The sequence below is a fragment of the Poecilia reticulata genome, chromosome 17 (assembly GCF_904066995.2).
Source record: "Poecilia reticulata chromosome 17, P_reticulata-male-v2, whole genome shotgun sequence".
NCBI lineage: Eukaryota > Metazoa > Chordata > Actinopteri > Cyprinodontiformes > Poeciliidae > Poecilia > Poecilia reticulata.
In genome coordinates this window covers 23753854-23773402 of record NC_088846.1, presented here as the reverse complement: position 1 = coordinate 23773402, position 19549 = coordinate 23753854, and the positions used below count along the sequence as shown (strand labels likewise).

The 19549-nt window shown below is 36.7% G+C and overlaps 2 protein-coding genes across 10 annotated transcripts in view; one reads left to right on the top strand and one right to left on the bottom strand.

Moving 5' to 3' along the window:
* piezo2b (piezo-type mechanosensitive ion channel component 2b) overlaps positions 1-11561 on the top strand; it is a 125940-nt gene extending 114379 nt beyond the window's left edge. For 8 of the 9 annotated variants that reach the window (XM_008434600.3, XM_081597931.1, XM_008434601.3 and 5 more), the window contains 11 exons: positions 796-943; positions 1741-1952; positions 2701-2859; positions 3927-4074; positions 4620-4808; positions 6031-6138; positions 6264-6457; positions 7327-7446; positions 7626-7699; positions 8875-9073; positions 10346-11561. In XM_008434600.3, coding sequence (XP_008432822.2) covers positions 796-943; positions 1741-1952; positions 2701-2859; positions 3927-4074; positions 4620-4808; positions 6031-6138; positions 6264-6457; positions 7327-7446; positions 7626-7699; positions 8875-9073; positions 10346-10598 — 1804 coding nt within the window. In that variant the 3' untranslated portion in view covers positions 10599-11561. The remainder of the gene's footprint in view (positions 1-795; positions 944-1740; positions 1953-2700; positions 2860-3926; positions 4075-4619; positions 4809-6030; positions 6139-6263; positions 6458-7326; positions 7447-7625; positions 7700-8874; positions 9074-10345) is intronic. The other variant, XM_081597933.1, reaches the window with a different exon arrangement.
* A 1386-nt stretch (positions 11562-12947) lies between these two features.
* Positions 12948-18934, bottom strand: napgb (N-ethylmaleimide-sensitive factor attachment protein, gamma b). Its single transcript, XM_008434596.2, has 12 exons — positions 18766-18934; positions 18487-18554; positions 18301-18385; positions 17397-17414; positions 17282-17312; positions 17099-17208; positions 15891-15957; positions 15735-15805; positions 15287-15365; positions 14877-14956; positions 14664-14793; positions 12948-13859 (listed from the first exon to the last, which is right to left on the bottom strand). The coding sequence occupies exons 1-12, from the start codon at positions 18819-18821 to the stop codon at positions 13713-13715; spliced, it is 942 nt and encodes a 313-aa protein (XP_008432818.1). The 5' UTR covers positions 18822-18934; the 3' UTR covers positions 12948-13712.
* Between the last annotated feature and the right edge of the window lie 615 nt (positions 18935-19549).

Sequence of the window (19549 nt, the reverse complement as noted above, 5' to 3'; positions counted from 1 at the left end):
AAACAGACAAAAATAACTGTGTAAAGAATAAACCACAACAAACCGTCTTTCAAATGGTTCAGAAAGTGCAATTAGAAATTTTAAATATAATGTGAAATAAATAATAAATCATAGAATTAGACTGAATAGATCAGCTCTTATTGATGGGGAATATTGTTGTTATTCCTGATATAGATATATAATTTTTCAGTATAGGTGCCGATATCAGATTAGATCATTTTCATAACCTGATGAAAAGACAGTCTTTTTTCTGTCTGAAGTTAAATCAGACTATTTTTTTCTTGTTTTAGATAAAATTATTTCTACTTGCTAAATGCCAGAAATCTTAGCAAGAATATTTTTTAGATATTTATGTTTTTGTAACTTTCTTTAAGAAAGGTGATTTGCCTTAACTATATTTGTTTGGACTGTTTCAGTCTTTTGAATATTTATCATTTCTAAAGGCTTAATGAATTATTCATCATCTTATATTTTATATTTACATTAAACATTGTTGTTAAATTTGGGGAATTCTTTGTTTTGTTATCAAATTTTGCTATATTTTAGTTTATCTAGAATACTACAACAAAACTAATATTAATAACAATGATAGAAGCTGAATTAAAAATGTCTTTTTGAGTTCATTTGTGTTGTTTTTATCTCCAGAGTTTAAAAACGTACCTTGAAAGTGCTTGAATTTTACTGTGGGAAAAACGTACGAACCCTGGATCTTTCCCCTAACTTCTGTTAAAAAACAGACCTCAACTCAGTGATTGATTTTAAATCTGATGGATAACATCTGTTCTGCCCCTACAGGTTTTTGGAGCTCTACCTTCCCATGAAGCAGTTCTTCTACAACCTGATCCACCCGGAGTACAGCGCCGTCACCGACGTCTACGTCCTGATGTTCCTCGCCGACACCGTCGACTTCATCATCATCGTCTTCGGTTTCTGGGCCTTTGGGGTGAGTTTTAGATTTTATATTCTCTTTAAATTACAAACACAAAAACTGCTTTTATGTTTGCATTTTTTAGAATGTCTTCAACATGCAGAATTGACCTTAATTAACTTCCCAACAATAAATATCTAATACTGTGTAGCTCTACTGGCGGTTTACTCTCTATTTTAGACTATTTTATGTTATCATGGAAAAAAGAAAGAAGGTTTTTTTGTTGTTATTTTGTTCTGTGTGTTTTTTTTTAAGTATTGCAGCAAGAATTAATGGATAGACATTTTTTTTATTAAAACCTTGTGGGGGTTGTTTTTGGGGAAGAAAAGAAAACAAAATAAATGTATTTTTTTTATTTCGTTTGCAAAAACTATGGATATTTTGAGTGATCATAAACAAAGTTTTAGTTAAAAAAATCTATTGGTTAGTTTTTCCACAATATTGTTAAAAAGTTGCCAAAACGTCATTTGTTTTTTCACAATTTATTTAAGCTTAAAATAAAAAAAAGCAATTAAACATGAAATCCTGAAAGGATTTAAGCGCAATATAAATAAAATTGCAATTATAAGGTTAGAAAATGTGATTTAAATGAGCACGAAAAAAAGCAAAAGTATGAAAAGATTACTATGTTTAGTTTAAAAAGGTGTATGAATTATGTAAATACATAAAACTATTGTCTGAAAAATGCAAAACATGGAACAATTTCATGCAATTTCCATCAATACAGTGGAAGGGTTAGTGAAACAACACTAAAAACTGTCGGATTTATGGAGAAACATTAAATTGACCTGCAGCGTCCTCTTCCTCTTTAGAAACACTCGACGGCGGACATTACGTCGTCTCTGTCGGAGGACCAGGTCCCCGGTCCCTTCCTGGTCATGGTTCTGATCCAGTTCGGCACCATGGTGGTGGACCGGGCCCTCTACCTCAGAAAGACCGTCATGGGGAAGGTCATCTTCCAGGTCATCCTCGTCTTCGGGATCCACTTTTGGATGTTCTTCATCCTGCCGAGCGTCACGGAAAAGTGAGAGCCTGAACTGACTTCTGATGAAATTCAGCAAAAGTATTTACATCCTTGAACATTTTTCCCAGTTTGGATGTTAACTTTCCTCAAAGGTTATTGTGCTTCCTGGAGCAGGTTAGGATATGGTCCATACAAAACAAGCACATTACATTTGAGCACAAAATTGTTCCTAGATAATGGAATTTTTAGTTTAGTCTATTAACTGTTTTAGGGCATCTTGTCTCTTTAAATCCAAATAATCTGATGCTGGCTACGTCCCTTCAGATCAATGGCTGCAAGCAAATTATACAACCGTACATCTTTGAAAAGCAGAAGTGGAGCCTTCTGTACACCCAACAAGAATGTAACAAGTAGTTTCTAGATGGTAAATCAACAACAAAACACTTGTCTTTTCCAGCAGCCATTGTGCATAACATAGAATTCCGCCTGGGTTGCTAGGTAACGGGCTCGGCTGGACTGGGGTTGCCAGGTAACACTCAGTTCCTGAATGTGACTTAATAAGCGGGATAGTTTTGAAACGGCTAATTTTCCAGACACCAAAAAACATTAACTCATCGCCAAAAACCGGCTGAATGTTTTTAGAAGCAGCTGAGACTCAAGTGGAATATTAAAAAAAACATGGAAAATGTAAGTTTTGCAAAAGAGGTCCCCTTTAAAGATCCTGAATATGTGTTAGACTACTGTTATTTTCCTGATAACAGGTCATATCAGCCTTCTTGCTTCTGTGTTCCTCCTCTTCCTCTCTCAGGCGTTTCAGTGAGAACAAGGTCGCCCAGATGTGGTATTTTGTCAAGTGCATCTACTTCGGACTGTCAGCCTATCAGATCCGCTGCGGCTATCCAACCCGGGTCCTGGGAAACTTCCTCACCAAGAGCTACAATTATGTCAACCTCTTCCTGTTCCAGGGGTGAGTTCAAACTGTTGATTGTACACGCATAAATCTGAAAATATTGCCTTTGGACCTAAAGGTCCAGAGCTCCAAACTCAATTTTCATTTTGGGCCATATCAAAAATCTGAATGTTCTTAAAGGGCCAGGATGTACCGATAAAACCCATTAGACTGTTACAATATCAGTTTATTTCAGCATCAGTAAGTGTTTCTTTAAAAAAGTAATATTGAGCATCTTTTCACTCTGGTCAGATCTGAACCTTCAGAGCCACATAAAGACAGTTACAAAGTCGGCCTTCTGTCATCTGAAGAATATTACCAGGATTAAAGGACGAATGTCCTAGAGCAGTGGTTCTTAACCTTTTTTGGGGTACCGAACCCCCCAGTTTCATATGCGCATTCACCGAACCCTTCTTAGTACCCCCCCTCCCTGACACGGTATTCTGATTTAGTAATGTAATTATATTAGTTGTGTTACCACCCCCACGCCACTAGATGCAGTAGCAACCCCGAAAAGATGCGACTAAGGAGCAGATTTAGTAAAAAGATTTGGTAAAAACGGTGAGTTTTACTGAAAGACACAAGCTCAAATCCATGCTGAGATTGGAGCTCCTTCAATCAGGGCTCCTCCGCAGCTCTGATTGGCTAAGCAATGTAACGTGATCCTCTGCAGCAAGTGATGGCAAAGCGGGGCGTTATCACGACTTAACACAAGTGTGTCTTTACCTCCGCGGAGAGAGGCTCCGCCGAACCCCTGAGACCGACTCACCGAACCCCTGGGGTTCAATCAAACCCAGGTTAAGAACCAATGTCCTAGAGAAACTCATCCAGGCGTTTATCTTTTGTAACATGAAACAATTTCAAAGCACTTTGATTTGCCTTGTTGCTGAAATGTACAAATGAACTTGACTTGATCTTGAACTGGAGCGCCACACAAATAGTTCCGATTGTAACTTTCCCTCTTTGGTTTGAAGTTTTAGGTCACATTTTTTCCTTTTTCTTAATTGAACAAGCTTGCCCCGTAGCTGGAGGAAATGCTTTGTGGGCAGAAAAGTTGAATTTATGTGTCTGGTTTGCTTGTTCAGTTTCCGCCTGGTGCCTTTCCTGACGGAGCTGCGAGCGGTGATGGACTGGGTCTGGACCGACACTTCCTTGTCCCTGTCCAGCTGGATCTGCGTGGAGGACATATACGCTCACATTTTCATCCTCAAATGTTGGAGAGAATCTGAGAAGGTGTGGCTATCTCTGTTGCTTGAGCACAATTCTAATAAAGTTTTTCCTTCCACTTAATTTTCTACCTGTGTTTTTGTCATGCAGGAGTTTGAGCTGAAATATTTACTTTGTTTTGGGTTTTTTTTTTTTTTGTTAATATTGAGAAAATTACTTTGTACTTGTCTCTCCAAAAGATTGATTTGTCCCTTAACACATTTCCTGTGGTAGTTTTACCAAAGCAGAAAATCTGAAAAACGATTTTCTTCATGCTGTCCCTCTGCAGAGTTTGGGTAGAGTTCCCAAAAATTATACTCAAGTAAAAAACATATGAAACTTTAACAAAAACTGCAGGTGTGTGTCTGTGTCTGGTGAGTTTTTGGTTAAAATGTGTTTGTTTTTATTCAGTGGGTAGAAAATCCAGAAATTTCACTCAAGTAAGAGTAGAAACACTTCATAAAAAAATTACTAAAGTAAAAGTAAAAAGTATAGCATAGTAAAAATGTTTTCAAAAGAGTTATTCAAGTAAATGTAACAGAGTAAATGTAACCAGTTGCCGCTTTCTGCAGAGATACCCTCAGCCGCGAGGCCAGAAGAAGAAGAAGGTGGTGAAGTACGGGATGGGAGGGATGATCGTGGTGCTGCTCATCTGCATCGTCTGGTTCCCACTGCTCTTCATGTCGCTGGTCAAGTCTGTGGCCGGCGTGGTCAACGCGCCGCTGGACGTCTCCATCACAATCACCCTGGCTGGATTCCAGGTGCTGAGTGTTTTATCGAATCATGATATAAAAATACCCACAATCCAGAGCAAACGGGCGTGTTTTTCATCATTAAAGATGTCTATAAAGCCTTAAAATAAATTATTTTGTTATGCAGCAGGATAATCTCTCACACTCTATTTCACTCAGACCTTCAATTTGACTGAATTTAAAACATCCGATTTAGGAAATATTTATTTTTAATATATAATTAATATAAAATAAGTGTACATTTTTAACTCATAGTTGTTTTGATTGAAGTGTTTTTAGGACAATTATTCCCCTTAGGTGCGAATGCTGTGCAGTTTGCTACAAAAACACAAAATGTAGTGAAATATTTTTGTCTAGTTTCTGGTACATTTGAAATAAGACAAAACTAATTTACAAGTAACTTTTCGGTGAGATGTGTGAGCTTGTTTTTAGTCGCTAATGCCTTCATTTTGATCAAAAAGTACTATTTCCACTGGCAGATATTTTCACTTACTACAAGGGAAAAATGTCTCTTTATGAATGAAGTAATTAGCTGGTGGAATTGGTACGTTTTTAAAATTAATATTAAGGAATTACTGACTTAAAACTATTTTTTGCTGAAATGCTAGTTGTAAGTTATCTATTTAAAATGTACGATTTGCACCAGAAACTACACAAAAACACTTGCAGCGTTGGAATGATTTTCGTTCTTACTTTTCTGCTTTTGCACAGTTGTTCTGATGTGTAACCGTGGCAACAAGGTTTTTTTTTTTTTCTTTCTTTTGCAACCAGAAGCAGTTGATTAGCTTCCAAATAATACGAATAGTTGAACACCAGACCTCATGGATGCAGAGCAGCACCCGAACCAAACGTCTCTCTGCCTGATTTTCTAACCAAACTGCCAAAGAAATTTAAAAAGAAGCAGCAATAGCAAATAAGCTGGATTAGCAGAGAGACTTATTAAGGCCTGGATACTGAGCTGTTAGCATGTCATGAGTCTTATGTCAGAGGCCTCTCCAGATTTGTTGCACTGACTGCTACTGCTTTGCTCCCACTGTTACTGGTGTATAAAAACCCCTATGATAAATAAACAAAGGATGCCTAGCCTGGTGGGGGAGCAAGTAAAGCCTGGAGGCCCGCCAGGCTTATAAACCACTGCGATAAACCCTGCTTTGTGCAATCACTCTGACTTCAGCAAATTAAACCCAGATTTTTCCCAAACTTGCATTTATTTAAAATTCTGTCTCCACAGCCCATCTTCACCATGAGTGCTCAGCAAAAGCAGCTCCACTCTTTGAAACAGGCCAACTTTGAAGAATTTAAGAAAGGATTCATAACTAGCGATGAAGCCAAAACAAATGTGAGACTATGAACCTACAACATGTTGTGTGTATTATGTGTTTAATGTTGCCGAACTGTTTTCAGTCATTCATCTGTTTAAAGTGAAGCTTGATTGAATCGGTTTTCATGCCGTTCTGCGGGCAGATGGCCGTGCAGTTCCTGGAGACGTACTTTGCAGAGGATCTGATCATCGCGGAGCTGAAAGGCAGCTCCAACTCTCTGTGGACCATCAGCCCGCCCAGCAGACTCACCCTGATAGAAATGTTGGGATCGAAGGACAAAGGAGAGAAGGGGAAAGACCAGGAGTTCCTGATCACCGTCTCCTGGACTGTGCAGAGGTAAAATCTGTTACCAAACACAAGCAGAAGTTGGACAGAAACTAGGGGAAAATTATTAAAAATTCCCCCAAATCATTGACTTTTTAAATAATTAGGCCTGTCATTTTAACAAATTTTACTGGACAATAAATTATCCTAAAATTTCTAGCGATAACCAATAATGTTGTTTTGAGACCATTTTCAAGTGATATAATGAAAATGTCTCATTCTCAAATATCAAACTTAAAATTCTAATGAACTTTTAACACTGAAAGGGGAATTTTAAATTATCCTAAATAAATAAACAAAACAACAAATAAAAATGAGTTATGACATCTTGGGAAAACAAAGTTGTTCTTCAACAAAACAAAAACGCCAGGCTGAAGGCCAGTAAAAAGAGAGAAAAGAGAAAAAGTACAAGTAAAGCAAATGAAAATTATTGAGTTTTTTTTTTAATTCAGGGGTGTCCAAAGTGCGGCTCGAGGAATATTTGTGGCCCTTGGGCTGATTTTGTGCGGCCTTCAACTGCAATTCAAAAAATTATTAATTTCGCCCATTGATGCAGATGGAGACGTTTAATTTGTAATCAGGCTAAAAATTGTTACCAATATTATTTTTTTGCAGAAGAAAAAAATAATAATTAGGTTTTTTGGACACACCTGTTTTAATTTATGATGCAATTAACTGATTTAATGTTTATTATTACAGGCCTGGTGAGAACAAACAGGCAACAAGGTTCCAGTTGAGCATTTCTGTGAGCCTTGACGTAATGCTGTCTTTCCTTTTTCTGCTTTTGGTGCTTTTTTTTTTTCTTCTTTTTTTTTACGTTCAGAAAGACGGGGCTTAAAGAAAAGTTCCTCACACTTTTTACTTTCCTCCTCTGTTGCCAGAAACTTCAGTCTTGGTGCCAAATCTGAGATGGCATCTGGGAAAAATGTGATACCTCTAGAAGAAAACACGAAGCGGGATCTTGTGATGCTTCTGAATGGGACAGCCAGCGAGTTAAAAGTGTAAGTTAGCCTCCTTCCCTGCAAGTGGCGCCCTCCTTCCCGCTGCACATGGAAAACTTGTTGTAATGAGGGTGTTTTCTCTGAATTTTTGCAAACTTTCAAGCAGAATTGACACTTTTAAGCATAATTAACTGAGTAAAGAACAGTCTCCAACGCAATCATCTTCTTCTTCTGTGCAGGATGATCCCAGAACTCATTCCCCGCTACATCCGAGCCCCCAGTGACTCTGAAGCCACGCCTGTTGAACAGCTTGGTGAGAAAACTCGATAGTCCTGAAATCACAAGGTTACCTGTAAAGCAAGGGTGTTCAAACTGCGGTTCGAGGGCCATTTGCAGCCCTTGAATTTATTTTGTACGGCCTCTCCGATGACAGAAATTAAATACATTAGGACAAAACTACGGCTTTTAAATTAAAATCTACTCGGAAAAATGTTAAATGCAACACAAAGTGATTATGTTTACCAAGCTTTTTGGTTTCCTTCTGTTGTCATGGTAACTAGGACCACATCTACTCTAACGTACGCCTTGATGCACCAAAATCTGCTTTTAATTGCTTTATTAAAACTTGTGTAAATACAGAAAGTGTTTTCAGATTACTTAAATATTTTTATTGTTGAGAACAGATGAAATATATTTTCAGTTTTTTTGAATCGAGCCCAAAATAATAAGCAACCTGTGTGCCAGAGGCGTCCAAACTTTGTCATGTTGACCAAAATCAATACGAAAGTGTTTGCACGACAAGAAAATAAAACCAAAGCTACAATAAAGTCGTCCAATTCTTTGTTTTTTGTTTATTATATGAAACAGATGTTTTTATCATAGATCTAAAACATATTAAGGATTTCTCTGGATTAAAAGAACTAAACCAGATTTTGAATTCTTTTGGGCTCGACTGAACAACTTTATTGAATTATAAGAAAAGAATTTGAGTCGTTTTCTTTCGAAGCCCTTTTATAAGGTAAATAAAACATGAAAAAAATGAATACTTAATTTTCTTTCATTGTAAAAAGTTTTTGTCTGTTTCTCTGGGATGAATTTGCATCTTTCTTGAATCGCAGTTGGGGGACACACAAAATCCATCCAGGGGCCACAAATGGCCCCCAGCCCACACTTTGGACACTCCTGCTGTTTGCCTTAAAACCAGTTGAAGTTTTGGATCTACAATCCTGCACTTAAAAAAAATTCTGATTATTTTATTTGTGTAACTAAAATAGTTGATGCTTAATTTATTATTGAGTGTGAAACAAACAATCACAATATTTTTAGTGATTTTAGCTTAGAAAAAAAACAAACGGATGCAAATACAGTTAATTCTGAAATAGTCAGTTATTTGTTTCTACTAAAACATGTTTTAACTTGTGGAATTACTGTTGGATTTAAAGTGACTTACCTGTTTCCTTATTATTTATACGTTTGTTTTCGTTTCAGGTGAAAACATGTTCAACGTTTCCCTCACTCTGAAGCGAGCCAACAACGAATCTGATCAGATTCAGGAATGGTGGATCGTGGACCAGCTTAGATCTGGACCCTTACCGGACATCGGTACCAAAGGCGAACCGGGCCTGCACATCTACATCTTCAGCGACCAAGTGAGCCCGCCCAGCCTGGGCTTCCTGGCCGGATATGGGTACGCACCAACTAACAGAAACACCTGAGCTCAATCAGAAAACACCTGAGCTCAATCAGAAAACACCTGCGGTCAATAAAAAAAAAACCCGGGGTCAATAAAAAAACACCTGCGCTCACGTTCAAAATGGACGCTCCCTATGAGGAAGAGAAGAAGAAATTGTTTATTCTTATTGCATATTTTCAGCATCAGTTCCATTCAAAGTGCTTTACCTGATTAGAAGAAAAACAAAAACGACTCAAGCACAACAAACAACAAGCTAAACTGTAAAATGTTAATTGAAGGTAGCTCCACACAGTTGAGTTTTCACCCTCAATTTAAATGAGATTAGTGAAATATAAAAACACAAAAAAATCTGTCATTAAACTCAACAATCTAAATATGGCATTTAGTAAAGAGCCATTATTAAAATTTCTGTTTATTATGTTTAAAAAGCAGATCCAAACAGTCTAGATTTAAAGGCATTTTGCTGCTGTTTTTACTCCAGTGAACGATTAATCAATTAAACTTAAACTAACTTCATTGCCATTGCATGAAGACACAATAGCAAAATTTGCTACAAAATGCAACTGCTTGGTTACCGGAATACAAAAAATACTGAAAACCTATGACTATAAATATATATATATATATATATATATATATATATATATATATATATATATATATATATATAATTATTATTATTATGATTGTTTTTTCACCTGCACTAGTAACACTTATATATATATATATATATTATTTTAATTATAATATATATATATATATATATATAAGTGTTACTAGTGCAGGTGAAAAAACAATCATAATAATAATGTTTTTATTTATAATACCTTTTTTACCTCTAGATCTTAAAGGGTAGGAAACAAAGAAAACAAGCAAAAGTCATTAAATAAGTGAATAAATCCATAAATAAGAGATTAAAACCAAGATGAACCAAAAATGTAGCTAAAAATAAATTATTTAAGGTCTTTTTTTAAAGCAGTCAGTGGATTATTTTGCCCTCAGTGTCAATTAAAAATAAAACATGAATTAAAAAAAAATCTAGAATAAATATACAAATAATAATTTATTGCTAAACACTTTCAGACAGTCTGGTCGGGGATTATTGGTGTTGAGCAATTTGATGGCCCTTGATGGCAAATCAGCTGTTATTTCAGTAATTGATTAATCGCAATTATTCTGACCAATCTGATTAATTGCTATTAATCGTTTAATGTGAAGGCAGCTGCTTGACACCGGGTCTGACTCTTTCTTTTTGTGCCCGTCTAGAATCATGGGTCTGTACGCCTCCGTTGTTCTGGTCATCGGGAAATTTGTGCGCGAGTTTTTCAGCGGCATCTCGCACACCATCATGTTCGAGGAGCTGCCCAACGTGGACCGCATCCTCAAGCTGTGCACCGACATCTTCCTGGTGCGAGAGACGGGCGAGCTGGACCTGGAGGAGGACATGTACGCCAAACTCATCTTCCTCTACCGCTCGCCGGAGACCATGATCAAGTGGACCCGGGAGAAAACCGAGTGACAAACGGAGGCGACTCGGAGCTTTTCAGGGGAACTGTGAGAGCGAAAAACGGCGCTCAGTCGGCCATGATGCCTCGCAGAAACACTGATTTTAACTAAAACTGGTACATTTTACTTGTTAATGACGAAAAGCAGCGACAGCGATCGAAACTGAGCACAAATCTTCAACTGCAGAAGTTGTTTCTACTGCTCAGCGTGAAACGTGGCTGCAGTTTTACTGATTTAAGGGCTTTCCACTGACGAGCATGAGCACAGTGAGGACCAGATGAGCTCAATCCCAGACTCTCCAAACTGGATCTGTCGGATCGGGACCGAGCAATGATGGGAGCACACACAAAAAAAAGTCAATTAGTGACCGAGAAACATTACATTTCTTTACATAAGGCTCTCAGAAAAGACTGTCTTGCCTTATTTTGTTTGTATGAGAAGAACTGAACCTGCTCAGAATCACACATCTTTCTCAGGAAGAGCCGTTTTCATCGATACGTTTGTGTCGTACCTGTAGGCTTTAACGCATCTAAAAGAATGTGAGACTGTAGAAAAGGTGAGAACTATTTAAATGGCATGAAATATAAATGGACGGACTGAAGTCAAGTTTGTTTACTGCACATTTGGGAAGGACGCATGGGGGGTTTCTTTGAAAAGAATGAGATTATTGCCAATCGATTACATCCATTCAATCTGAGTCTTCATCACCCATAAACCCACTGAAAGTCAGAAGAAGAAACGCTTTCTCATAAAAAAGGGCTGAGAGACACAAGCCCTTTGGTCCAAACTATGCATTAAATACCATTTTAGCATGACTGAAAAACTTAACTATTGCCATGAATAATTTTCAGAACATGTACATACAAGGGGGCCACGTTACCGAAGGGGCCGGCGCAGAGGAATGACATGTGAAATCGTAGCTGTATATTAAGACGATGTGACAAGGTGTGCAAATAAAAGTTGTCTTGAAAGAGTTTTTCTTTGGTGCTTTGTTTGGAGAAACGATGATGGAAAACAGCTGCAGCATTTAGAGGCCTCTCTGCAAAAACACCAAATCCTACCAGGTACGTTCGTCTGGTTTCTACTGCAAATGTCTTGACAAACTTGAAATAAGACATAATGTTATAAATATGAAAAAGAGAGAAGATATATGAAGAGTTTGAAAGTTTTAAGAAAAATTTTACTTTATTAGATATATTGAAGAATTTGGGGAGTAAAATACAAAGTTATTCAATTTGTAAAGAAAACTAAATTATTTTATGGAATTTGATTATAGTAGGTGTGTTTGTGAATGTGTGTGATAGATGTTATGTATAATTGTATTTGTATGTATGCGTGTGTGTGTGTGTGTGTGTGTGTGTGTGTGTGTGTGTGTGTGTATCTATAGGTAGGATATATTTATTTTTATTTATGTTGGAGAGAGAATGAATCACGAACCACACTCCATACCAGTAGGTGGCGGTAATGCTACTAAAAGTTTGTTGCCAACCGCCAGTAAAACCAAGAAGACAAAACTAACTTGCAAGTAACTTATGCAATAAACAAGCTTGTTTTAACATACTAATTCCTTCATATTTATGAAAAAGTACTACTACTATTGGCAGATTATTTCATAGAACATGGGAAAATGTCTCGTTATACTGAAATAATCTGCAGATGAAACTAGTACTTTTTAAATCAATATTAAGGAATTGGCTCTTATGTTTTGCTTAAAAGTTACTTGTTAGTTTTGTCTCATCACTAGAAAGTTTCTAGTCAAATATTTTAGTACATTTTAAATGAGTCAAAACTAACTTACAAGTAAATTTACGTCAAGATACAGAGTGCATTTGGAAAAAATAAAATAACATGATCTAGTAAGCAATGCAAACGAAATAAGCTCCAGTCAAGTAGTAAAATGATTTCCTGTACTGTAAATAAACGTAATCTGAAAACAGGTTTTCATGTTTTCATTAGCTGTGAGGACTTTTCATCAAAATTATCTGAAATTAGCATTTGAACTGCATCACTGAGTATAATAAATGTGAGTTTCATTTTTTTTAACCGAACTAGTGAATTAAATTAATCGTTCAATGATTTCTTAAAGAACCTGCTGAGGCACAGCTGTACTTTTAAAATATGTCTTTGCAGCAACAAAACTGGAAAAAACTCCAATAGGATTTTTCATAATAGAAAAAAACTTTCCTTGGATTAAGTCTCGTTTCCTCCTAGTGCTGCAGTCGTTTACTGCAAACACATTAAATCTGACTTCTACAGACAGAAAGCATTAACCTCATCAGGGATGGAAAGCTGTTCTGATCTGCCGTTAGACTCCAACTGATGTGGAAAATCTGCTTAAAGGAAGCGAAACACATCAAGAGCCTTCGAGGGCCACAAAACAGGTTTATTGAGAAGTGTGCAAAGTTTGGGAATCTGGTTGAGGAGTAAACAGGAAATGACGGGGAAAAGGAATAAATAAAAAATGTAAACAGCCACTTTATCATCTTAATAAGCCTAATATTAGATCATGTATAAACACATCATGGTCCCGTTTTTATGCTTCCCATTTAAGTCTCTGATTTATACATTGCAAAAAAAAAGATGGCGGTACACACAGGACTATATCTCTTTATTTTAAGGTAGCACACACCTCGAAGTAGAAGAACAAACTTAGCGTATATTTTGATTATTATTGTAATCACTGATGCTGAAGACAACAGGGTCGTTCTAGATCATTCTTAAATGCATCATATTTGACTTTGCATGAACATTTTTTGAATTTTATTGTTTTTAAACATGCATTATTACCAGTGTGATTGCATATTGCTTTCCAGCAGCCGTAAATACTGAATAAATTATCTCTGTACAAATAAAACACCTATCCACTGATCCAGTCGCGTTTAGAGTATTTTTATAGTTATTAATCTACCCACAAACAATAACAGCAAAATGTACAGCTTCACCGAGACGACACAAAACAGAACAGGTTCCTACGCCAGGCAGAAGAACAAACTTAAGAGGCCCGATATTCTCTTCTGCCGCAGCGGCTGGAACCGTTTGGGTTTTTTATCAGCTTGTTGGAGATCAAACAGGCCAACGTCCAGGTTGAAAAGGTTCTGAACACAGAGGAGGTTCTGGTGGCGACCGGTTAACACAACCCGCCCTCGTACTCGTCATCCTCCTCGTCCTTTGCAGCTGAAGGCGCCCCGCCGGCGCCACCCTGTGGCGCAGCGGCGGCCTTCTTCTTCTTCCCTCCTCCTCCAGGGACTTTCAGGGAAATGGCCAGTTTGGCGTACTGGAAATACAGAAAAGGAATTTTAAAAAATATCTACATAATTAATTACCACATAAACTGTGAGACAATGTCAGGAACTAGATCAACCTTTAAAGAGAATTAAAGGTATTATAATTGTAGGAACAAACTTATTAACTCATTAAATACATATTTGTATTACAGACACTTTCTAAGTTCATTTTTGTGTTTCAGTGACAATAAATTAGGCAACTTTGTACAATAAAGTTGTAGAAATTATTACACTTTACAGATGCAACACTATATAATCATCACTTTACAAGTTTACATTGTAAAACAATGTAACGTGTAACCAGTGATGAAAAAGTAGCTTTTATTGTATTACTGTTTACTCCTTGAAAAAGTAACTTAGTTAGATTACAAGTTACTTTATTAGTGACTTTCAGCACCTGCTGACAACAACCTCAATATAAAAATTACATTGAGTTTAGCCAATAGTTACTTAATTGCAAGTTATTTCTCAATGGTAATGAATGTAGTCTTCTTGTTACATTGTAATAGTCTTTACACAATGTTACAATGTAGAACTGCAACGAACGACTTTATTGATTATTCTATTTATTATTCTGACACTTGGTCAATTAATTGTGTAAAAAAAATGGATGTTTTTCATTTACTCACAGAACAACACTAAATCTAATTGTAAACTGAACATTTACAGATGCTTTTCATGTCATGGAGACAGATTTGTTTCCAGATGTAGTTTTCCTTCCACTTCTCAATTACACCTTACTTTGTGCAAAAGTAAAAGTTATGTGAAACGCCGTGCGAATACTGAGTACTCACGTCGTTGTCCATGTACTTCAGCAGAGGGGAGTTGCACACGCGGTAGACCTGATCCTCGTCCTGCTCGTCGTAGCCCTGCAGCAGCGTCTCCATGGCAACGCAGTCTTCACTTCCGCTGTAGCCGGGCAGACTGGCGGAGACGCAACGCTTTATACAACCAGCGCCTTAGCTAATGAACGCAAAGTTAAAGATGGCGGCGGAGCGTTCCCGTACCTGTAACTCTCCCGGACACATTTATCAGCCGCCACGAAGTCGCCACGGTGAAGATGGACCAGAACCTGGGCCGTCGTTTTCTGAAGCATCAGAACATTACATCAGGAGGTCAGGTCAGCAAAAGGGACTCAATTAATTAACACTTAACAGTTTTAATTGGTCGCTTTAAACTGAGTTCATGTAAAGAAAAGGGGGAAGGAAGGATTTAGGACAAAACAAAGAATTTATCAAAAAACTAAAAGATTTCTGACAAAACGATTTATGACAAAAAGAAGGAACAAACTCTGTAACTCTTTTCTACCTTAACAGATAACTGAACACAGCAGCATAAATCAACCAGGAACAGTTCTGCCTGCTTTCCCTTCAGGATCAGACCCGGTCAACCCAGACCAGAACCTGAGCAGACCCACCTTGAAACACATGGGGAAGTTCTCGATCTCTTTGTACATGTTCTTCTCTTTCTGCAGAGCGACTGCAGCTTCGTCCAGCCTGTTTAAAATACATTTAATCACTTTTCTATCACAATCACATTATCTACTCTACATCGCAACCACCATGTAGGTTAGTAATTTCAACACATCATCATCATTTCCAGGCTTATTTTCTAACTTTATGCATCACCTAAACAGATAAATTTTTAAAAAGTGGGATGGAAAAATGTGTTTTTAATTTAGTTGCGTGATAATTCTGCACAATAATTGCACACATTTAGATATTTTCCTAAAAAAGGCAACAAAAAGGCTTAATTGAGTACTATAGTTGGTAATTAATAAAAAATAATCCTCAGAAATAACACTAATTTTGCACACAATGTGTTAAAACAATCCAGTGGAAAATTACAACGAAATAATCTTTCACCTTTTTAACCTGACCAGCAGTCTGGAGGCTTTTCCCAGCAGCTCCACTGCCTGACGCAGACGGTCTTCGTTCTGCAAACGTTGCACCACGATGTCGTTAAGCAACAGCATAATAACCAAAAAACCTGAATTATTCAACTTTTAAAGAAATTCTCACCTCAAATACACCTGCCGCCTTCTGGTAAAGGTCAACAGCTTTCTCTAGATTTATGGGCTCTATGAGTCTGAGGAGGAAAAATGTGTTTTAGTTCAGAGGAAAATCAGCTTTTTGCTCCGTTTGTTTTTATGACCAGAAGCTAAAATGCAAAGGTTCTCATATCTGTTAAGTTTTTCTCATTTTAAGGTGCTACAGTCACAGACTTTGGCGTATTTTAATGTTTTTATCTGGCACACAAACAAAAAGTGTTGCAAAATTGTGAAATTTATTAGTTTTCAAAATATTTAGCAATTAAAAATTTGAAAATTAATACAATATGTATATTTGTACTCTGATAATGCTAAATAAACTCCAGAGCAACCAAACACATTCAGGATTCACCTAATTATTAATAGTAATAATATTATTATTATTATTAATAATAAAAAAAAGACTTATAGAATTAGAACAATTAGGGTTGCAAGTAATAATTATCTTAGAAATCCATTACTCTACTGATTAATCGGATAAAGAATTGCACATTCTTCATATTTTTCATTTATATATTAGAAATCCATTCAAATATCGAAATAAACAAATGATTCAGTTCCTTTTTAAATAAGAAAATAGACATTTTATTGCCTGAAATGCAACAATATTGCATTTCGTTAGTAAATTTAAACCAGGTGAAGCTAAAACTAAGAGCCACTTGATGAGTCTTGGGTAAAACATTCACGTTTTTATCTTAAATGCAAAAACTATATATATTTTGTACAATTTTTATTTAATTACTGCTCTGGTTATGTTGTTCTTTCCCCAAATGGCCTCTTTTTGAGTCCGATTAATCGATTACTAATTAATCCACTCAGCCCTACAGACAATCTCTTCATGAGGCAGTTATGTAATATAATAACAGTGTCTTCAATAAGAGGCTTCTTCTGAAGAGCTGTAGAACAGACTGCTACAGGAGATCCTTCCAGCAGCTCTATAGAGAAAACTGCACAAGTTACAAATCATTTAATTTCCCTCCAGGATAAATGAAGTACATTTTAAATTAATTGAGTTAAATTCGCAGGCATTAAGCCTTTAAGGGCTGGAACTTAAAACCTTTACATTAAAGGTGTCGTCGTAATGCGGCAAACTACGATGAAAACCAGAGCGTCAGCTAACTGTTTATCACGTAAGTTAACTCTTGTGCTTCTCCAAGGAGAAAATGGTGTTGGTTTTACTTTCCGGCCCGATCCAAGGCCATGGCGGCGGTGTCAGGAGTCCCGTTCTCCATGTACATCATGCAGGCTTTCTCTATGTACTGGATGGCTTCTGGCATTTTCTTTTGCTCCTGTTGTAACGAGGCAGGTTAATCCACACCGGATAAATATTATCGCTTCCCAGTGGATCCTGCCAGCACTCACCTTCATCATCATCCCTGCCTGCTCAATAGCCCTGATGAAGAGGAGGGCAGTTAGAGACAAGACAAACGGCGGGTTTCATGTTCGCAGCGGGTTAAATATAATTAATGATACTTACTTTGCAGCATGAAAGAGTCTGTAGATCAAGTTAAGGAAACGTGCAAAACATGCTTAAAATGGACATTAAACAGTGACAGATTTATCTGTGCTTTTAATTACAACGGAAAAATTTTAAATCTTACCAAGTATTTTTGATCTGGTTACTGGGGCAAATATTTTAGTGAACTTGAAATTAGACAAAACTAACTTACAATTTACTTTTCAGCAAGATAAGTGAGCTTGTTTTAAGTAAATAATTAATTGATATTGATTAAAAAAGTACTAATTCCATTGGCAGATTATTTCACTTATAAAATGGAAACAAATTTTGTCATAAGTGAAATAATCTGAACTTTTTTTTAAATATTAAGTAAATATTGACTTAAAACAAGCTCACTTATCTTGCTGAAAAGTTCCTTATGAGTTAGTCTTGTCTCATTTTAAGTGTACTAAAACATTTGAACAAAGAACTAGACCATATGTGTCAAACCGAGATAAAACTGTCAGAGAAATGGTCAAATTAACAAAATAGATGGAGTGCTTTCAGAAAACAAAACAAGTTCATATTAATTTAGAAACAACAATACTAATGTTTTAACTCAGGAGGAGTTCAGAAATCAATATTTGGTGGAATAACCAGGAGGTTCAATGGGGTTCAGTGCAGTGGACTTTTCTTAATGCTGTCCAGGTCAGCATAAAGCTGACAAACACGGGATGAGTGAAAAAAAAAATCAAAACTTTGATAGAAAACCTTTAAAAAAAAACTGGAGAACAATTTGTTAGCAACTATGTGAAGTTCTACAGAAATATACAGAAAGATCTGGGTGATTAATGGCAGCAGAACGTAGATAAATGAGCTGTGGTGTAAAACTTTTAAACATTGTTTTGTTTGTAATGGGTCTCAAATGCCATCTGCAGGATACGTCTTGTTTTCTGTGTGGTACTCGGCCTCCTTCAGGTAAGCATCCTTAGCTTGATCATACTGCTTTGCGTTCTTGAAGCAAACAGCTACAAACAAAAGATCAACACACAGACAGTTTACTATAAACTCGATAAAAAAAAACCTTCTCTCTCTCCAGGTATAAAACCGGGTTTATGATCTGTGTTACCTGCTTTGGCGTACTCTGATGCCGCACTGTCAAAGTCAGGTTTCCATTTTGTCAGACTCGTCTTTAAGCTACAACATTAAAATAATGAATTAATTACAATCAGGCTAAGCAACCATGATAAGAAAATACTAATACTGAGAATAAATGTCTATTAAATGTTTATTAATGTCGCAGTATTATGTGGGGAAGCTGCTACGGTGGCCTTACAGCAGCTAGCTACATCAACATGAACTGCTGCTAGCTCCGCGGATAAATCTCCTCATTTCTGCCGTTTCTCACCATTTTTCCGCTTTAGTGATGTGTTCGTGGGCTTCGTTTATCTTCTGAGCTGCCATCCTGACGCTCTTCAACGCTCCTGGTATCGATAATAATCCCGTGAATGTTGCTCCCGTCTGTTTGGATTAACAGGAACTCCTCCTCAACGCAAACGTCATTGGATGTCGCAGCCTACGGGTGCCGCGGAGGACAAACGTCTGCGCGAGAATGAATGCAACGAGAAAGTTGAGGAGAAGCATGAATATTTAAACCAAAGTTAATAAATACATAAACAAAGAAACAAAAATAAATAAATACAAATAAATACATAAATAAATAAATGTAAAGAAGCGGATAAGGGCCACTGGGGGGAAAAATCTGAATTTTTTTCTCTGAATTTGGACCTTTTTTCACAATTCTTGTGTTAAAGTCTGAATTTTATCTCAGACTTCTGACTATAATCTAAGACTTTTGATTTTATCCTGAGAATTGTAACCTTTATCTCAGAATTTTTACTCTTTTTCCGTCTCAGATTCCAATCTTTTACCTCCAAATTCTGACTTTAATCTTGGACTTTTGATACTACTCAGAATTTTGACTTTCTTCAGAATTGTACCTTTTAACTCTCAGAATTTTTAGTTCTTTCTATCTTAGATTTCACACTTCTTTTTTTCTCACAGTTAAGACTTTTTTATCACAGTTCTGGGAATAAAGTCAGACTTTTATATCTGAATTTTGACTTCAATCTCAGATTTCTGATAATAATGGGGCACAGAACAAAAGAATGAAACAAAAAAGGCAATATTTA